Source organism: Heterodontus francisci, chromosome 7 (assembly GCF_036365525.1).
Source record: "Heterodontus francisci isolate sHetFra1 chromosome 7, sHetFra1.hap1, whole genome shotgun sequence".
Classification (NCBI taxonomy): domain Eukaryota; kingdom Metazoa; phylum Chordata; class Chondrichthyes; order Heterodontiformes; family Heterodontidae; genus Heterodontus; species Heterodontus francisci.
Genome location: NC_090377.1, coordinates 113836214 through 113852913, shown reverse-complemented (window position 1 = coordinate 113852913; position 16700 = coordinate 113836214). Strand labels below are relative to the sequence as shown.

General features: G+C 43.8%; 1 protein-coding gene across 1 annotated transcript in view; it reads right to left on the bottom strand.

Moving 5' to 3' along the window:
- The window catches only part of si:ch211-227n13.3 (uncharacterized), a 38581-nt gene extending 35381 nt beyond the window's left edge, over positions 1-3200 (bottom strand). The window contains exon 1 of the mRNA XM_068034625.1: positions 3073-3200. Within this exon, the coding sequence (XP_067890726.1) occupies positions 3073-3179 (107 nt within the window). The 5' untranslated portion in view covers positions 3180-3200. The remainder of the gene's footprint in view (positions 1-3072) is intronic.
- Between the last annotated feature and the right edge of the window lie 13500 nt (positions 3201-16700).

The window sequence follows — 16700 nt, the reverse complement described above, 5'->3', positions numbered from 1 at the left end:
TGAGCTGAATGGGGAGCGTCATCTCATTTGATGCCACCATAGACAAGGAAGTTGGACAATAGGCTCTCAAAAGCAAACAGTACATTGACAGACTCTACAAACATGTGTGGAGCAACCTCAGCACAGATCAAACTCAGTGTACAAAGCCATAGTCCTCATCACCCTTCTGTATGGCGCCGAGTCATGGGTTCTATACTGCTGTCATGTACACCTTCGAGAGCGCTTCCACGTCAGCATCAAGATCTGCTGGCAGGACTGCATCTCAAACACTGAAGTCCTAGAAACAGCCAACTTCCTGCAAAACCAACTGCGTTGGGCGGGTGACGTTGCCTGGATGGACGACAGTCACTGCCCAAGATAGTATTGTATGGAGAGCTGACTATGGGTAAAAGAAAAAAAGGGCTCCATGCAAATGTTTCAAGGACTCCCTGAAGAAGTCACTCTGCGTGCCACATCAACCATCGCCAGCAGGAAGTGCAGGCCATAGATCGTGATGCCTGGAGATGGTACAGACATCTTTGAGACTGAGCAAAGAACCAGCATGAAAGACAAAAGGAGGATAGATCCAATTGCCCCCAGCAGTAACTACACCTTCACGCACCCGTTGTGGTAGAATCTGCCGGTCACGGATAGGCCTGACTAGTCGCCACCGGCCCTGCAACCAATGACTACAACCTTCCCAAAATATTTGTCTGCGGAGAACAGTATTTCCAGCACTGTTTTTAATTTCAGATTGCCAGCATCCGTAGTATTTTGTTTTGATATCAAAGTCTTGTTTTTGCACCAAACTTTAATTAATTAATTTGAAAAGAAACAGAAGGCGATTTATAAGTATATTAAAGGGCAAGGGGATAACCAGGCAAAGAGTACGGCCCATTAGGGACCAGAGTGGCAGTCTGTCTGTGGAGCCAGGGGGCATAGGTGAGGTTTTAAATGATTATTTTTCATCTGTGTTCACTATGAAGGAGGACAATGTAGGGTAGAGATCAGGGAGGGGGGATTGAGATATATTTGAACATATTAGCATTGAAAGGGAGGAAGTATTAGCGGTTTTAGCAGGCTTAAACGTGGATAAACCCCCAGGCCCAGATAAGATGTATCGCAGGCTGTTACGTGAGGCAAGGGAGGAGATAGCAGGGGTGCTGACAAATTTTCAAATCCTCTCTGGCTACAGGAGAGGTACCAGAGGACTGGAGGACAGCGAATGTGGTACCATTATTCAAGAAGGGTAGCAGGGATAAACCAGGTAATTACAGGCCAGTGAGTAACATCAGTGGTAGGGAAACTATTGGAAAAAATTCTGAGGGACAGGATTAATCTCCACTTGGAGCAGCAGGGATTAGTCAGGGATAGTCAGCATGACTTTGTCAGGGTGAGATTGTGTAACAAAATTGAATGAATTTTGAGAGGAGGTAACTAGGTGTGTACATGAGGGTAAGGCAGTTGATGTAGTCTACATGGACTTCAGTAAGGCTTTTGATAAGGTTCCATATGGGAGATTAGTTAAGAAGGTAAGAGCCATGGGATCCAGGACAATTTGGATCCAAAATTGGCTTAGTGGCAGGAGGCAAAGGGTGATGGTCGAGGGTTGTTTTTGCGAGTGGAAGCCTGTGAACAGTGGCGTACCTTAGGGATTGGTGCTGGGACCCTTGCTGTTTGTAGTGTACATTAATGATTTAGACATGAATATAGGAGGTATGATCAGTAAACCTGCAGATGAAACGAAAATTAGTGGTGTCGTAAATAGTGAGGAAGAAAGCCTTAGATTATAGGGCAATATAGATGGGCTAGTAAGATGGGCAGAGCTGTGGCAAATGGAATTTAATCCTGAGAAGTGTGAGGTGATGCATTTTGGGAGACTAACAAGGCAAGGGAATATACAATGGGTGGTAGGACCCTAGGAAGTACAGAGGGACCTTGATGTACTTGTCCAGAGATCACTGAAGGCAGCAGCACAGATAGGCAAGGTGGTTAGGAAGGCATATGGGATACTTGCCTTTATTAGCTGAGGCACAGAATACAAGAGCAGGGAGGTTATGATGGAGCTGTATAAAACACTAGTTAGGCCACAGCTGGAGCACTGTATACACTTCTGGTCACCACACTATAGGAAGGATGTGATTGCACTGGCAGGTGCAGAGGAGATTCACCAGAATGTTGCCTGGGCTGGAGCATTTCATCTATATAGAGAGACTGGATAGTCTAGGGTTGTTTTCCTTAAAGCAGGGAAGGCTGAGGGGGGACCTGATTGAGGTATACAAAATTATGAGGGGCATTGACAGGATAGATAGGAAGAAACTTTTTCCCTTAGCAGAGGGATCAATAACCAGGAGGCATAGATTTAAGGTAGGAGGTTTAGAGGGGATCTGAGGAAAAACCTTTTCACCCAAAGGGTGGTTGGAATCTGGAACACGCTACCTGAAGGGGTGGTAGAGGCAGAAACCCTCACATTTTAGTAGTATTTAGTTGTGCACTTGAAATGCCATAGCATACAAGGCTACGGGCCAAGTGCTGGAAAATGGGATTAGAATAGATAGGTGCTTGATGGCCGGCACACACGATGGGCCTAAGGGCCTGTTTCTGTGCTGTATAACTATATGACTCTAAGGACACACTCCACAGTAAGCGGCTTCTGCTCTACTGTTGCAGGATGCTATGTGAATGCAGAAATAGTGCACGACTTGGCTTTCTCTACCAGTTACATCCAGATTTTTCCAGGTTCCTGAATCTCAGTTGCCACACGAAATGAATTGAAAGTAAAGCCTTCAGCCTAATGTGTTCGCCTTTATGTTCCGTGATTTTACGCCATTCCTGGGCATGATATTTCCGGTCTTCCAGGATCATCGCTCATCACACGTTCCCTGATTACTGACGGCGGTACATTTCAGTAAAACATGTTAAGGCTGATAATCCGAACTCAAGTTCATTAGTTGGCAATTGGCTAACCACATAACCAATCTCAACTGTGCTCTGGGCAGTTTGCGTTCGCGGCATAACGAAATATTGTAAATTAAACAGCACACAGCAACAAACAAAAGACACGCTTTACAAAATATAGATTTAAAAACTTACAATTCTTGGAAAGCACTCTCCACCTCCTGCTGGCTGAAGGTGTTGCTTTGCCGAGAGGTAGCAGTGGAATAATCGGCACCACCAAACAACGGCTGCTGTCTCCTCATCGCCTTCACTCTCACCGCGCGCCGCACCCCAGCCCATTCGAATCTGCGCCGCACGCTGCCCCCCCCCCCACAGGCTCATCCAATTGGTCCACTCTACCGTCAATCACAAGCCCGTCCAATAGGAGCGAGATGAAGCGTTCGTTCCCGCACCCTCGAGACGGCCCATTTGAGCCCACCTTCCGGCTCAACAGATTGGACTAGGCGGCTGTCAGTCACACGCACTTGCCCAATTGGAGCAAGGGGAAGGGCGGGCATTGTGGTCCGGTGGTTTGAATTTCTGGAGGATCGGTGAAATTTTTCCAATGCTTTTTGTCTGGAAACAACAACAATAACAACAAATCGATGAAAATGGAATTACAACACGGAAACAGGACCAGACTCGGTGTTTATCTTTCAGACCAGCGACAGCCAAGATGCAAACCTTTTTTTTAAGTATTGATGTTAGTGAGGAGATAATCTCCCGAACGCTACCCGGAACAGGAATCAACAAGGAATCCCGGCAAGAAATAAATAATCAGCTTCCTTTCAGATATTGAAAACCCTGGAGTTATGAATGTGGCGTCATTTGATTTGTGGGGCCCAATGGTTTTGTAATGAAGCCTTAAGCCTGCTGTGCTTCTGAATTTGACTTCTTGGTGTTGGACCAATGGCTTTTTATGGAATCATAGAATAGGTATGGTACAGAAGGAGGCCATTCAGCCCATCGAGGCCATGCCGGTTCTCTGCAAGAGCAACTCAGCTAGTCCCACTTCCACACCTTTTCCCCGTAGCCCTGCATATTCTCTCTGTTCAGGTGCTTATTCAATTCCCTTTTGAAAGCCACGATTGAATCTGCCTCCACCACACTCACCCAGTGCATTCCAGAGACTAACCAGTAGCTGTTATGGTTCTTTCACCAATCATCTTAAATTGGTGTCCTGTCATTCTCGACCCATCTACCAATGCGAACAGTTTCTCCCTATCTACTGTGTCTAGACCTCTCATGATTTTTAACACATATCAAATCTTCCCTCAACCTTCTCTGATTCCAAATCAATTTAAAATGGCTGGTGATATAATGATGCCAGAGAAACTAACTCAAATCTTTTAACTGATTTAAAGCACAAATTTACACCAGTAATTGAATTACACAGGAAGTAAATGAATAATAACTTGCATTTGTATAGTGCATTTAATAGATAAAACAGCCCAAGGCACTTCACATGGGTATTATATAACAAAACCTGACACTGAGCCACAGATGGGGATATTAGGACAAATGGCCAAAAGCTTGGTCAAAGAAGTAGGTTTTAAGGACTATCTTAAAGGAGGAAAGTGAGGCAGAGAGGTTTAGGGAGGACATTCCAGAAATTAGGGCCCAGGTAGCTGAAGGCATAGCCACCAGTGGTGGAGTGATCAGGTATGCTCAAGAGACCAGGATTAGCGGAATGCAGATATCTGGGAGGATTATGGGCTGGAGGAGATTAGAGATAGGGAGTGCAAAGCGATTGAGGGATTGGAAAGAGGAATAAGAATTTTAAAATCTAAGTGTTGCTTAACCAGGAGCCAGTGTAAGTCAGCAAGCATAGGCAATGGGTGAACTGGATTTGGTGTGTTAAGCAGCAGAGTTTCGGATGACCTCAAGTTTATGGAATCATAGAATGTGTCCGTGCTGATTCTCTGCAAGAGTAACTCACCTAGTACCACTCACTGGCCTTTTCTCCATAGCCCTGCAAATCTTTTCTCTTCAGATAATTATCCAGTTCTGTTTTGAAGACCTCGATTGAATCTGCCTCCACCACACTCTCAGACAGTGCATTTCAGATCCTAACCATTCGCTGCGTATAAAAGGTTTTCCTTGCGTCACAGTTTTATTTTTGCCAATCACTTTAAATTGGTGTCCTCTGATTTTGGATCCTTCGGCCAATGGGAACAGCTTCTCTCCATCTACTCTGTCCAGACCCCTCATGATTTTAAACACCTCTATCAAATCTCTTCTCCAAGGAGAACAGACCCATCTTCTCCAATCTATCCACATAACTGAAGTTCCTCATCCCTGGAAACATTCTCATGAATCTTTTCTGCACCCTTTCGAAAGCAATCTTCACATCCTTCCTAAAGTGTGGTGCCCAGAACTGGATACAATACTCCAGTTGAGGCTAAACCAGTGTTACATATAGGTTTATCATAACTTCCTTGTTTTGTACCCTCTGCCCCTATTTATAAAGCCCAGGATCCCTGTGCTGTATTAACTGCTTTCTCAACCTGCCCTGCAACCTTCAATGATTTGTGCACATAAACATGCAGGTCCCTCTGCTTCTGCACCCCCTCTAGAATTGTACCCTTTAATTTATATTGCCTGTCATCATTCTTCCTGCCAAAATGAATCACTTCACACTTTTCTGCATTAAATTTCATTTGCCACTTGTCCGCTCATCCCACCAGTCTGTCCATGTCCTCTTGAAGTTTATCACTATCCTCCTCACCGTTCACAATATTTCTAAGTTTTATGTCACTGCAAATTTTGAAATTGTGCCCTGTACACCCTCGTCTCGATCATCCATATAGATCAAGAAAAGCAGGGGTCCCAACACCGCCCCCTAGAAAACCCCACTTTATACCTTCCTTCAGTCCAAAAAACAACTGTTCACAACTCCCCTCTGTTTCCTGTCACTCAGGCAATTTCGTATCCACACTGCTACTGTCCTGTTTATTCCATGGGCTCTAACTTTGTTGACAAGCCTGCTATGTGGCACTTTATCAAATGCCTTTTGGAAATCTATGTACACCACATCAACCGCACAACCCTCATCAACCCTCTCTGTTACCTCCTCAAGAGACGCAAGCAAGTTAGTTAAACATGATTTTCCCTTAACAAGTCTGTGCTGGCTTTCCTTAATTAATCCACATTTGTCCAATTGACTTAATTTTGTCCCGAATTATCATTACTAAACGTTTTCCCACCACCAAGGTTAAACTGACTAGCCTATAGGGCAAGGGCTTGTCCTTATACTCTTTTTTTGAACAAGGGTGTAACATTTACAACTCTCAGAGGCTGAATGTGGGAGGCTATCCAAGAGTGCGTTAGAATAGCTAAGTCAAGAGATAACGATGGCATGAATGAGGGTTTTATCAGATGAATGAAGTTGGGACAGAGTCAAGTGATGTTACTCTGGTGGAAATAGGTGGATTTAGTGATGACACAGATATGTGGTTGGAAGTTTATCAAGAACTTTGTCGGGCTATAGGAGATTACAGAGATAGGGTGGGGGCGAGGCCATGGAGGGATTTAACACAACAATGAAAATTTTGGAATCAGGAAGTTGCCAGATCAGGAGTTGATGTACCTCAGACTTCTTCACATTAAACTGCATCTGCAACCCATCTGCCATTCACTAACCTTCCTGATCTCACTTACAGTATTGTTACTGGTTGTCAAACCTTCTACTTTCGTGTCATCAGTAAAATTTCAGATGTGCTCCTGATGCCTAAATCTGAGTAGTTTACATCTACGGGGAAGTAAAGTGACACATGTAGACACTAGGAGGCACCTCCACTCCTCCTCCATTGAAATAGGAGAGGTCATTCAGTCTCCTCGAGCCTGTGCTTCCATTCAATTAGATCTTCGTTGATCAGTATCTTAAGTCCATCTACCTACCTTGGTTATGTAACCCTTAATACCTTTGCCTAACAAAAGTCTATCAATCTCAGTTTTGAAATTTTCACTTGACCGCCAGCTTTTTGGGAGAGTTCCAGCATTTCACTTGCCTTTGTGTGAAGAAGTGCTTTCTGACATCCCCACTGAATGTCCTAGTTCTAATTTTCAGGTTATGCCCCCTTGTTCTGGACTCCCCCACCAAAAAATTAGTTTCTCTCTATCAGCTTAAACACCTCAATTAGATCACTGCTTAATCTTCTGTACTCAAGAGAATACAAGGCTAGTCTATGCAACCTATCCTCATAATTTAATCCTTTTAGTCTCAATATCATTCTAGTGAACCTGAGGTGCAGTGCCCAAAACTGGAGTATCCCAGGTGGGGTCTAACTAGAGCTCTGTACATACTGGAGCTCTGCAGCATAACTTCCATCCTTTATATTCCAGCCTTCTTGAGATAAAGACCAATATTCCATTAGCCCTTATAATTATTTTTTGTAGCTAACCAGTAGCGTTCAGTAATTTCTGTACTTGGACCCCTTAATCTCTTTGCTTCCCCGACTATTCCTTGCTTCTCGCCATTTAGAAAATATTCCGACCTATCGCCTTAGATCCAAAGTAATGACTTGAGACTTTCCCACATTAAATTCCGTCTGCTACAGTTTTACCTCACTTGATCTAGCAATATCCCTTTGCAACTTGCTGCTCCCAACTACACTGTTTACTGTGCCATCTATTTTATTGTCATCAGCAAACTTGCACATACTGCTCTCCATTCCTTTATCCAAGTAATTAATAATTATTATGAAAAGCCATGGCCCCAGTACAGGTCCCGGGGGGACACCACTCATCATGTCCTGCCAATTTGAGTACAAATCGATTATTCCTACTCTCTGTCTCCTACCTCCTAACCAATTCCCTATTCAAGCAATATGATGTCTCCAATTCCACGCACTCCTATTTTTGTTTATGTGGAACCTTATCGAATGCCTTCTGAAAGTCCTTATAAATAACATCCACAGACATTCTGTACACAACTCTGTTAGTTACCTCCTCAAAATAAATTCAGCTAGGTTCGTTAGACATGAATTACCCTTTACAAATCCATGCTGGTTCTCTCTGATCAGCTCATATTCATCCAAACGCTCAGTCAATCTGCCATACCTGTTGCCAGGCCATTCTGTGTCACAATTTGGCTGTCACTTGTCAATCACACCATGTTGCCTTGATGACCCCTACATCAGCTACTCAGGGAATACTTCTGGATTATTCGTACCTATTTGCCCTGCAAATAGGAACAGATGCTAGGGTGTAAAAGATTTCTGTGAGTTTAGAGCATGTTGTCGTGAGATTGTGAGATGGATATGAAATATGTGTGACTTATAGATAATTCGTGAGAGTTGACACGTCTTCAGTAGAGTTGCCATCTCTGTTTAGATGTATTCCTGGAGGTTTTGTCACTCAATTCTGCTCCCAACTGCCCAGTCCAATGTAACGGCCATTTTTCTCATCTGCAAATACATGAAAGTGTTCAAAAGAAAATGCAAAAAAAACTGAACTCTGAGCCTTCATCAGCGAACATCCCCACTTCTGACCTTATGAAAGAGAGAAGGTCATTGATGAAGCAGCTGAAGATGGTTGGGCTGAGGACACTACCCTGAGGAATTCCTGCAGCAGTGTCCTGGGTCTGAGATGATTGGCCTTCAACAACCACAACCATCTTCCTTTGTCCTCGGTATGACTCCAGCCAGTGGAGAGTTTTCCCCTGATTCCAACTGACTTCAATTTTACTAGGGTTCCTTGATGCCACACTCGATCAAATGGTACCTTGATGTTAAGGACAGTCATTCTCACTTCACTTCACTTCTGGAATTCAGCTCTTTTGTCCATGTTTGGACAAATATCCCACCCTCATTCTAGACCCCTCAATCAATGTTTCTCTCTCATCCCGTCATAATTTTAAACATCATTCATATCACTTGTGATCTCCTCAGTTCTAACAAAAGTAGCCCCAATTTTTTTGTCTTCCTTCATATTTGTATTTCCTCACATCAGGCAGCATCCTCGTCAATCTGTGCTGGATCTTAACATCCTTCCCTGTATTGTGGAGTTAGGGTTACCAACCATCCCAGATTCTCTGGCAGTCTTCAGGAATAGAAAATGAATCTTTTGGGCATTACTGCTAGCAACTTGGGAGAAAAGTAGAGCTTCGTGTCTGTGAATTCCTTTCCCGCTAATCTAGCTGTGGAAGTGAAAAGACCTATTTCTACCCCCAACTCCTCACCACTTATGCAATTACAGCAGTGGCTGTAAGCCCAGTCAGGAGTACACTTTTAGGAGTTATAATGGTGCTGGTAAGTGCGTTAAGTGTGTAGCTAATAGTAGGCAGGAAGTTCTGATAAAAGTGATGGACAACCCTAGCCTATATAAATGTAAGTTGTAGTTATATGTGTCTGTGTTTCTCTCCATCCCTTTACATCTACAGTTCTCTCTTGGTTATCAACTCACACCTGGTCAGCCAAATATTCCACCTCCCATATATGTTGTAGGAGAGACTTTGGAATATGTTGAACAGTTCCCATACCTTGGCAGCCATCTCTCTCAAAAGGCCAGCATTGATGAGGGGATCCTACATCGGATCCGCTGCTCCAGCTCAACCTTTTACAAACTATGACAGTGAGTGTTTGACAACAAAGACCTCCGCATGTCAACAAAAGCCCCAGTGTACAGAGCAGTTGTTGTCACCACAGTCCTGTACTGCAGTGAGACCTGGACTGTGTATCAGCAACACATAAGAGCACCAGAGAAATTCCATCATCAATGCCTCCGCCGTCTCCAGATTCAATGCGAGGATCATCGAACAGCCACTTGTGACCTCCTTGAAGCCAGCTCAACAAGCATCCAGGCAAAATTCCTGCCAACTTCGATGGACGGGACACTGAGTCCTGATGGCCGAAAACTGTCTCTCATAGGAACAGGAGTAGGCCATTCATTCCGTCGAGCCTGCTCTGTCATTCAGTTAGATCATGGCTGATCATCTACCTCAACACCACTTTGCCACACTGTCTCCATATCCCTTGATGTCATTAGTCTCCGGAAATCTATTGATTGCTATCTTGAACATTCTCAATCATTGAGCTTCCACAGCCCTCTGGGGCAGAGAATTCCAAAGATTCACCACCCTCCTCATCTCAGTCCTAAATGGCCTACCCCTTATTCTGAGATTATGTCCCCTGGTTTTAGACTCACTGCCAGGGGAAACATCCTATCTACATCCACCCTGTCACGCCCTATAAAAATTTTGTAAGTTTCAATGAGGTCACCTCTCATTCTTCGAAACTCTAGAGAATACAGGCCCAGTTTCCTCAATCTCTCCTCATAAGACAATCCCGCCATCCCAGGGATTAATCTGGTGAACCTCCCCTGTACTCCCTCCACGGCAGGTATATCCTTCCTTAGATCAGGAGACTAAAACTGTGCACAATACTCCAGGTGCGGTCTCACCAAGGCTCTATTCAATTGCAGAAAGACATCTTTACTTCTGTGCTCAAATCCCCTTGTGATGAAGGCCAACATACCATTTCCCTTCCTTCTTGATTGTTGCACCTGCATGCTAGCTTTTAGTGACTCATGAACAAGGACACCCAGGCCCATTTGGACACCAACACTTCCCAACCTCTCACCATTTAAGAAATATTCTGTCTTCCTGTTTTTTCTACCAAACTAGATAACTTTACACTTATTCACATTATATTCCATCTGCTATGTTCTTGCCCAATCACTTAGCCTGTCCAAGTCTGCTTGTAGCCTCCTTGCATTGTCCTCACAACTTACATTTCCATCTAGTTTTGTGCATCAGCAAATTTGGAAATATTTTAATTGGTTCCCACATGCAAATCATTTATATAGATTGTGAACAGCTGTGGCGCTAGCACTGATCCTTGCGGCACCCCACTAGTAACAGCCTGCCATCCTGAGACTGACCTGTTTATTCCTACTCTACTTTCTGTCACTTAAGCAATTCCCAATCCATGCTAGTATATCCATGCCCAAACCCATGTGCTCTAATTTCATTTACTATCCTCCTGTGTGGGATCTTATCAAAACCTTCTGAAAATCCAAATACACCACATCCACTGGTTCTCCTTTATCTATGCTACAAGTAATATCCTCAAAAATCTCCAATAGGTTTGTCAAACATTATTTCCCTTTCATAAAGCCATATTAACTCTGCCCAATTTTACCATTATTTTCTAAGTGTCCAGTTATCACATCCTTTATAATAGATTCTAACATTTTCCCTACTACTGATGTCAGTCTAACTGGTCTGTAGTTCTCCATTCTCCCTCTCCCTTCTTAAATAGCAGGGTTACATTTGCTACTTTCCAGTCTGCAGGAACGTTTCCAAAATCCAGGTCCTGTTTTCTCAGCTTTCAAAAGGCCAACGTTCCAGGGGAGGACAAAGAAAACGCTTCAAAGACACTCTGAAGCTCTCTTTGAAGTGTGGCAGCATTTACATTGATGATGAGGAGGAGCTTGCTATCAATCGTTTAAAATAGAATCACAGAATAGAATCATAGAACGTTAAGCCACAGAAAGAGGCCACGTGTCTGTGTCGCCAAAAAACGATCCACCCATTCTAATCCCACCTTCCAGTATTTGGTCCGAAGCCCTGCAGATTACGCCACTTGAGGTGCATATCCAGACTCCTTTTGAATGAGTTGAAGATTTCTGCCTCAACCGCCCTTTCAGGCAGTGAGTTCCAGACCCCCACCACCCTCTGGTTGCAAACATTTTTCCTCAACTCCCCTCTAATGTTTCTACCAATCACTTTAAATCTATGCCCCTAGTCACTGACCTATCTGCTAAGATAAATAGGCCCTTCACCTCCACTCTATCCAGGCCCCTCAAAATTTTGTACATTTCAGTTAGATTTCCCCTCAGCTGTCTCTGTTCCAAGGAGAACAACCCCAGCCTATCCAATCTTTCTTCATAGCTGCATTTTTTGTACGTGTCAATCAGATCTCCCCTCAGTCTTCTCTGTTCCAAGAAGAACAATTCCAGCCTATTCAATCTTGCCTCATAGTTGCATTTTTCCAGTCCTGGCAACATTCTCATAAATCTCTTCTGTACCTTCTCTAGTGCAATTACATCCTTTCTGTAATGAGGTGACCAGAACTGCACATAGAACTCAAGTTGTGGCCTAACCAGTGATTTATACAGTTCCAGCAAAACCTCCTTGCTCTTATGTTCTATACCTCGACTAATAAAGGAAAGGATTCCATATGCCTTCTTAACCACCTTATCAACCTATCCTGCTACCTTCAGGGATCTGTGGACATTCACTCCAAGGTCCCTGACTTCCTCTATACTTCTCAGTATTTTCCCATTAATCGTGTATTCCTTTTCCTTGTTTGACCTCCCTAAATGCATCACCTCACACTACTCCGGGTTGAATTCCATTTGCCACTTTTCTGGCCATCTGACAAGACCATCAATATCTTCCTTTTTTTAAATTCATTCACGGGATGTAGGCGTCACTAGCCAGGCTAGCATTTATTACCCATCCCTAATTGCCCTTGAGAAGGTGGTGGTGAGCTGCCTTCTTGAACCGCTGCAGTCCATTTGGGGTAGGTATACCCACAGTGCTGTTAGGAAGGGAGTTCCAGGATTTTGACCCAGTGACAGTGAAGGAACGGCGATATAGTTCCAAGTCAGGATGGTGTGTGACTTGGAGGGGAACTTGCAGGTGGTGGTGTTCCCATGTATTTGCTGCCCTTGTCCTTCTAGTTGGTAGAGGTTGTGGGTTTGGAAGGTGCTGTCTATGGAGCCTTGGTGCATTGCTGCAGTGCATCTTGTAGATGGTACACACTGCTGCCACTGTGCGTCGGTGGTGGAGGGAGTGAATGTTTGTAGATGGGGTGCCAATCAAGCGGGCTGCTGTGTCCTGGATGGTGTCGAGCTTCTTGAGTGTTGTTGGAGCTGCACCCATGCAGGCAAGTGGAGAGTATTCCATCACACTCCTGACTTGTGTCTTGTAGATGGTGGACAGGCTTTGGGGAGTCAGGAGGTGAGTTACTCGCCTCAGGATTCCTAGCCTCTGACCTGCTCTTGTAGCCATGGTATTTATATGGCTACTCCAGTTCATTTTCTGGTCAATGGTAGCCCGTGGATGTTGATAGTGGGGGATTCAGTGATGGTGATGCCGTTGAATGTCAAGGGGAGATGGTTAGATTCTCTCTTGTTGGAGATGGTCATTGCCTGGCACTTGTGTGACGCAAATGTTACTTGCCACTTATCAGCCCAAGCCTGAATATTGTCCAGGTTTTGCTGCATTTCTACACGGACTGCTTCAGTATCTGAGGAGTCATGAAAGGTGCTGAACTTTGTGCAATCATCAGCGAACATCCCCACTTCTGACCTTATGATTGAAGGAAGATCATTGATGAAGCAGCTGAAGATGGTTGGGCCTAGGACACTACCCTGAGGAACTCCTGCAGTGATGTCCTGGAGCTCAGATGATTGACCTCCAACAACCACAACCATCTTCCTTTGAGCTAGGTATGACTCCAGCCAGCGGAGAGTTCCCCCCCTGATTCCCATTGACCTCAGTTTTGCTGGGGCTCCTTGATGCCATACTCGGTCAAATGCTGCCTTGATGTCAAGGGCAGTCACTCTCACCTCACCTCTTGAATTCAGCTCTTTTGTCCATGTTTGAACCAAGGCTGTAATGAGGTCAGGAGCTGAGTCCCCCTGGCGGAACCCAAACTGAGCGGCACTGAGCAGGTTATTGCTAAGCAAGTGCCGCTTGATGGCACCGTTGATGACATCTTCCATCAGACCACATCAACTGCAATACCCTCATCTATCTTTCTTGTTACTTCAAAAAATTCAATCAAGTTGGTCAGACAAGATCTTCCCTTAACAAATCCATGCTGACTATCCTTGAATAACTTGTGCCTTTTTAAGTGACAGTTTATCATGTCTCGAAATAGATTCCAATAATTTGCTCACTACTGAGGTTAGATTGACTGCCCTGAAATTATTTGATCTATCCCTCACTCCCTTTTTAAACAGAGGTACAATGTTAGCAATTCTCCAATCCTCTGGCACCACATCTGTATCTATTGAGGACTGGAAAATGAATGTCAGACCTTCTGCTATTTCCTGTCTTGCTTCTTTTAATAGCCTGGGGTGCATTTCATCTGGCCCTGGTGATTTATCTACATTCAAGGATGCTAATCCCACCAATACTGCCTCTCTCCCTACGTTTATCACATCCAATACTTCACACCCATCTTCCTATATGACAATATCTGCTTCGTCCCCCTCTTTTGTGAAGACAGAGGCAAAGTATTCATTAAGAACAATACCAACATCTTCCGCCCCTACACATAAGTTACCTTTTTGCTCTTTTATGGGCCCTACTCTCTCCTTAGTTATCCTCTTACTCTTAATGTATTGATAAAACATCTTTGGTTTCACCTTGATTTTGGTGACAACTTGTCCATCAAGCTGCATCATGCTTTGAGTCCAAACGCCTTAATGATGAGGCAGAGTGGCGGCAAAGAAAGAAAGAAAAGGAAACAAATCCTGTACTCTGGATCCCACTACCTCTTAAGATGTCCTGCCTCATGTGCCCAAAGATCTGGGGGTCGAGAATCGGCCTGTTCAGTCACCACATCAGAAACTCACGATCTTGAGTTGACGTCATCCTCAAATCGAGAGACAGCCGCTGACAATTCTATATGTCTGTGTGTGTCTGATTTCTTTTTCCCCCCTTGTGTGCATCTATGTTTTCTTTCTCCATCCCTGAAGGTATCTTTGCTTCAATCTTTTCCTGTGTTCTTGTGGTTCACTTTCTCTGCAACTGTGTGTATTTGTTCACTTTAGGCAGTTTCAGCCACTTCTGAACAATTTGCTTCTCAGTGTTTCTGGCTGCTTCTGATCTGACCTGCTCTTCTTGGGCGCTGTTAGCTGCTTCTAACTTGTTGCAAAGACAGATAGAGTCAGAGAGAGATACAGCACTGAAACAGGCCGACCATCAACCACCCTTTTATACTAATCCTAAATTAATCCCATATTCCCTACCACCTATCTACACTAGGGGCAGTTTACAATGGGCAATTTACCTATCAACCTGCAAGTCTTTGGCGGTGGGAGGAAACCGGAGCACCCGGCGGAAACCCACGCGGTCACAGGGAGAACTTGCAAACTCCACACAGGCAGTACCCAGAACCGAACTCGGGTCGCTGGAGCTGTGAGGCTGCGGTGCTAACCACTGTGCCGCCCATGCTGGCTGCTCCCCACTCACTGTAGAATCCTAAAATTCAACTAATCCCACATGCGACCTTTCTTATTCCAATATAATAAAAGCAAAATATTGCAGATGCTGGAAATCTGATAAAAACAGAAAATGCTGGAGATACTCAGCACGTCTGGTACCTATAACAGTTCTAACATTTGCCAGTTCTGATGAAAGGTCACTGACCTGAAACTTTAACTCTGCTTCTCTCTCCACAGATGCTGCCAGACCTGCTGAGTAGTTCCAGCAGTTTATGTTTTTCTTTCTTTCTTCCAATCCCCACTACCTCACCAATATTTACAACTGCGAAAAGGTGGAACTCAGTAAGTTCCAAGAACAGTATAAAGACGACAGCTGATGGTGACGATTCTGCTTTCCTGTTCACACCTACTCTCAACCCATATTTTGTTTCTTTATTTGTCCCATTACCATCTCCTTTTGCCTTGCACCATCACTTTTGTCATTTAATCTCCCATGCCTTCCACCCTATCACAGACTTTCCCTTCCCCCCTCCCCTCCCCACTCTTTCCCTGCCTCTATACATGCTTAAAACATCTTACATCTATAACTTTTTCCAGTTCTGGTGAAAGATTATTGATCTGGAACTTTAACTCCGTTTCTCTCTCCACAAATGCTGCCAGACCTGAGTATTTCCAGCACTTACTATTTTTATTTCAGATTTCCAGTACCAGCAGTATTTTGTTTTTGTAAAAAAAAAAGTACACAGGTTTACGTATTGGTACAGTTGTCACATTCTTTTTCAACACAGCCTATAAAGTGAAAAAACAGCATAAATCGAAACAACCTCTGTGTGATATTTATATGTACACATAAATGAATTTTTAAATAACAACCTGAAAGAATGACACTTCCACAAAGATAAAGGTCCTTGAAAATGATTAATTTAGGGGAAAAATACACCGTAAGGCAGAACCAAAAATTCCATTGATGCAAAAACTGAAATACTGTTGATAATGTACAGTCTTTGTTTCCAGTGGCTCTCAATAGTGTACTTTATCTGGTACACAGAGTTCAGTGAACTGATATCTTTTTGATGCCTGTTGTGGATTTATGAGCTTCTTTTCTCTGGTTTATCTGGCCAAACGATTGCTTCATGCTGGTCTTATGCTTTTTGCTCATCCCATCATTCCTTCAATTGATCCCATGCTAAATGGTCACATTTTATCATTTCTCATGTCACCCTTATCCTGCTGGTTCTTTCCATTGGCTGCATGCTTGTTGTCACACCCATTTTATATTATTACCAGAATATTATTGGTAATTTACATCTCTTAATTTCTGACCACAGGTGATTTTTGCAGTAAATCACTCCTCTCACAACTCCTTCCTGACCCCAGTCTCCCTAGCTTCTGCTTCCCGCTTTCTCATAACAACAACATGCATTTATATAGAATAATAAAAACAAGAAACGCTGGAAATACTCAGCAGGTCTGGCAGCATCTATGGAGAGAGAAGCAGAGTTAACGTTTCAGGTCAGTGACCCTTCTTCAAAACTAGCAGATATAAGAAATGTAAAAGATTTTAAGCAAGTAAAGCAGGGGTGGGGCAAGAGATAACAAAA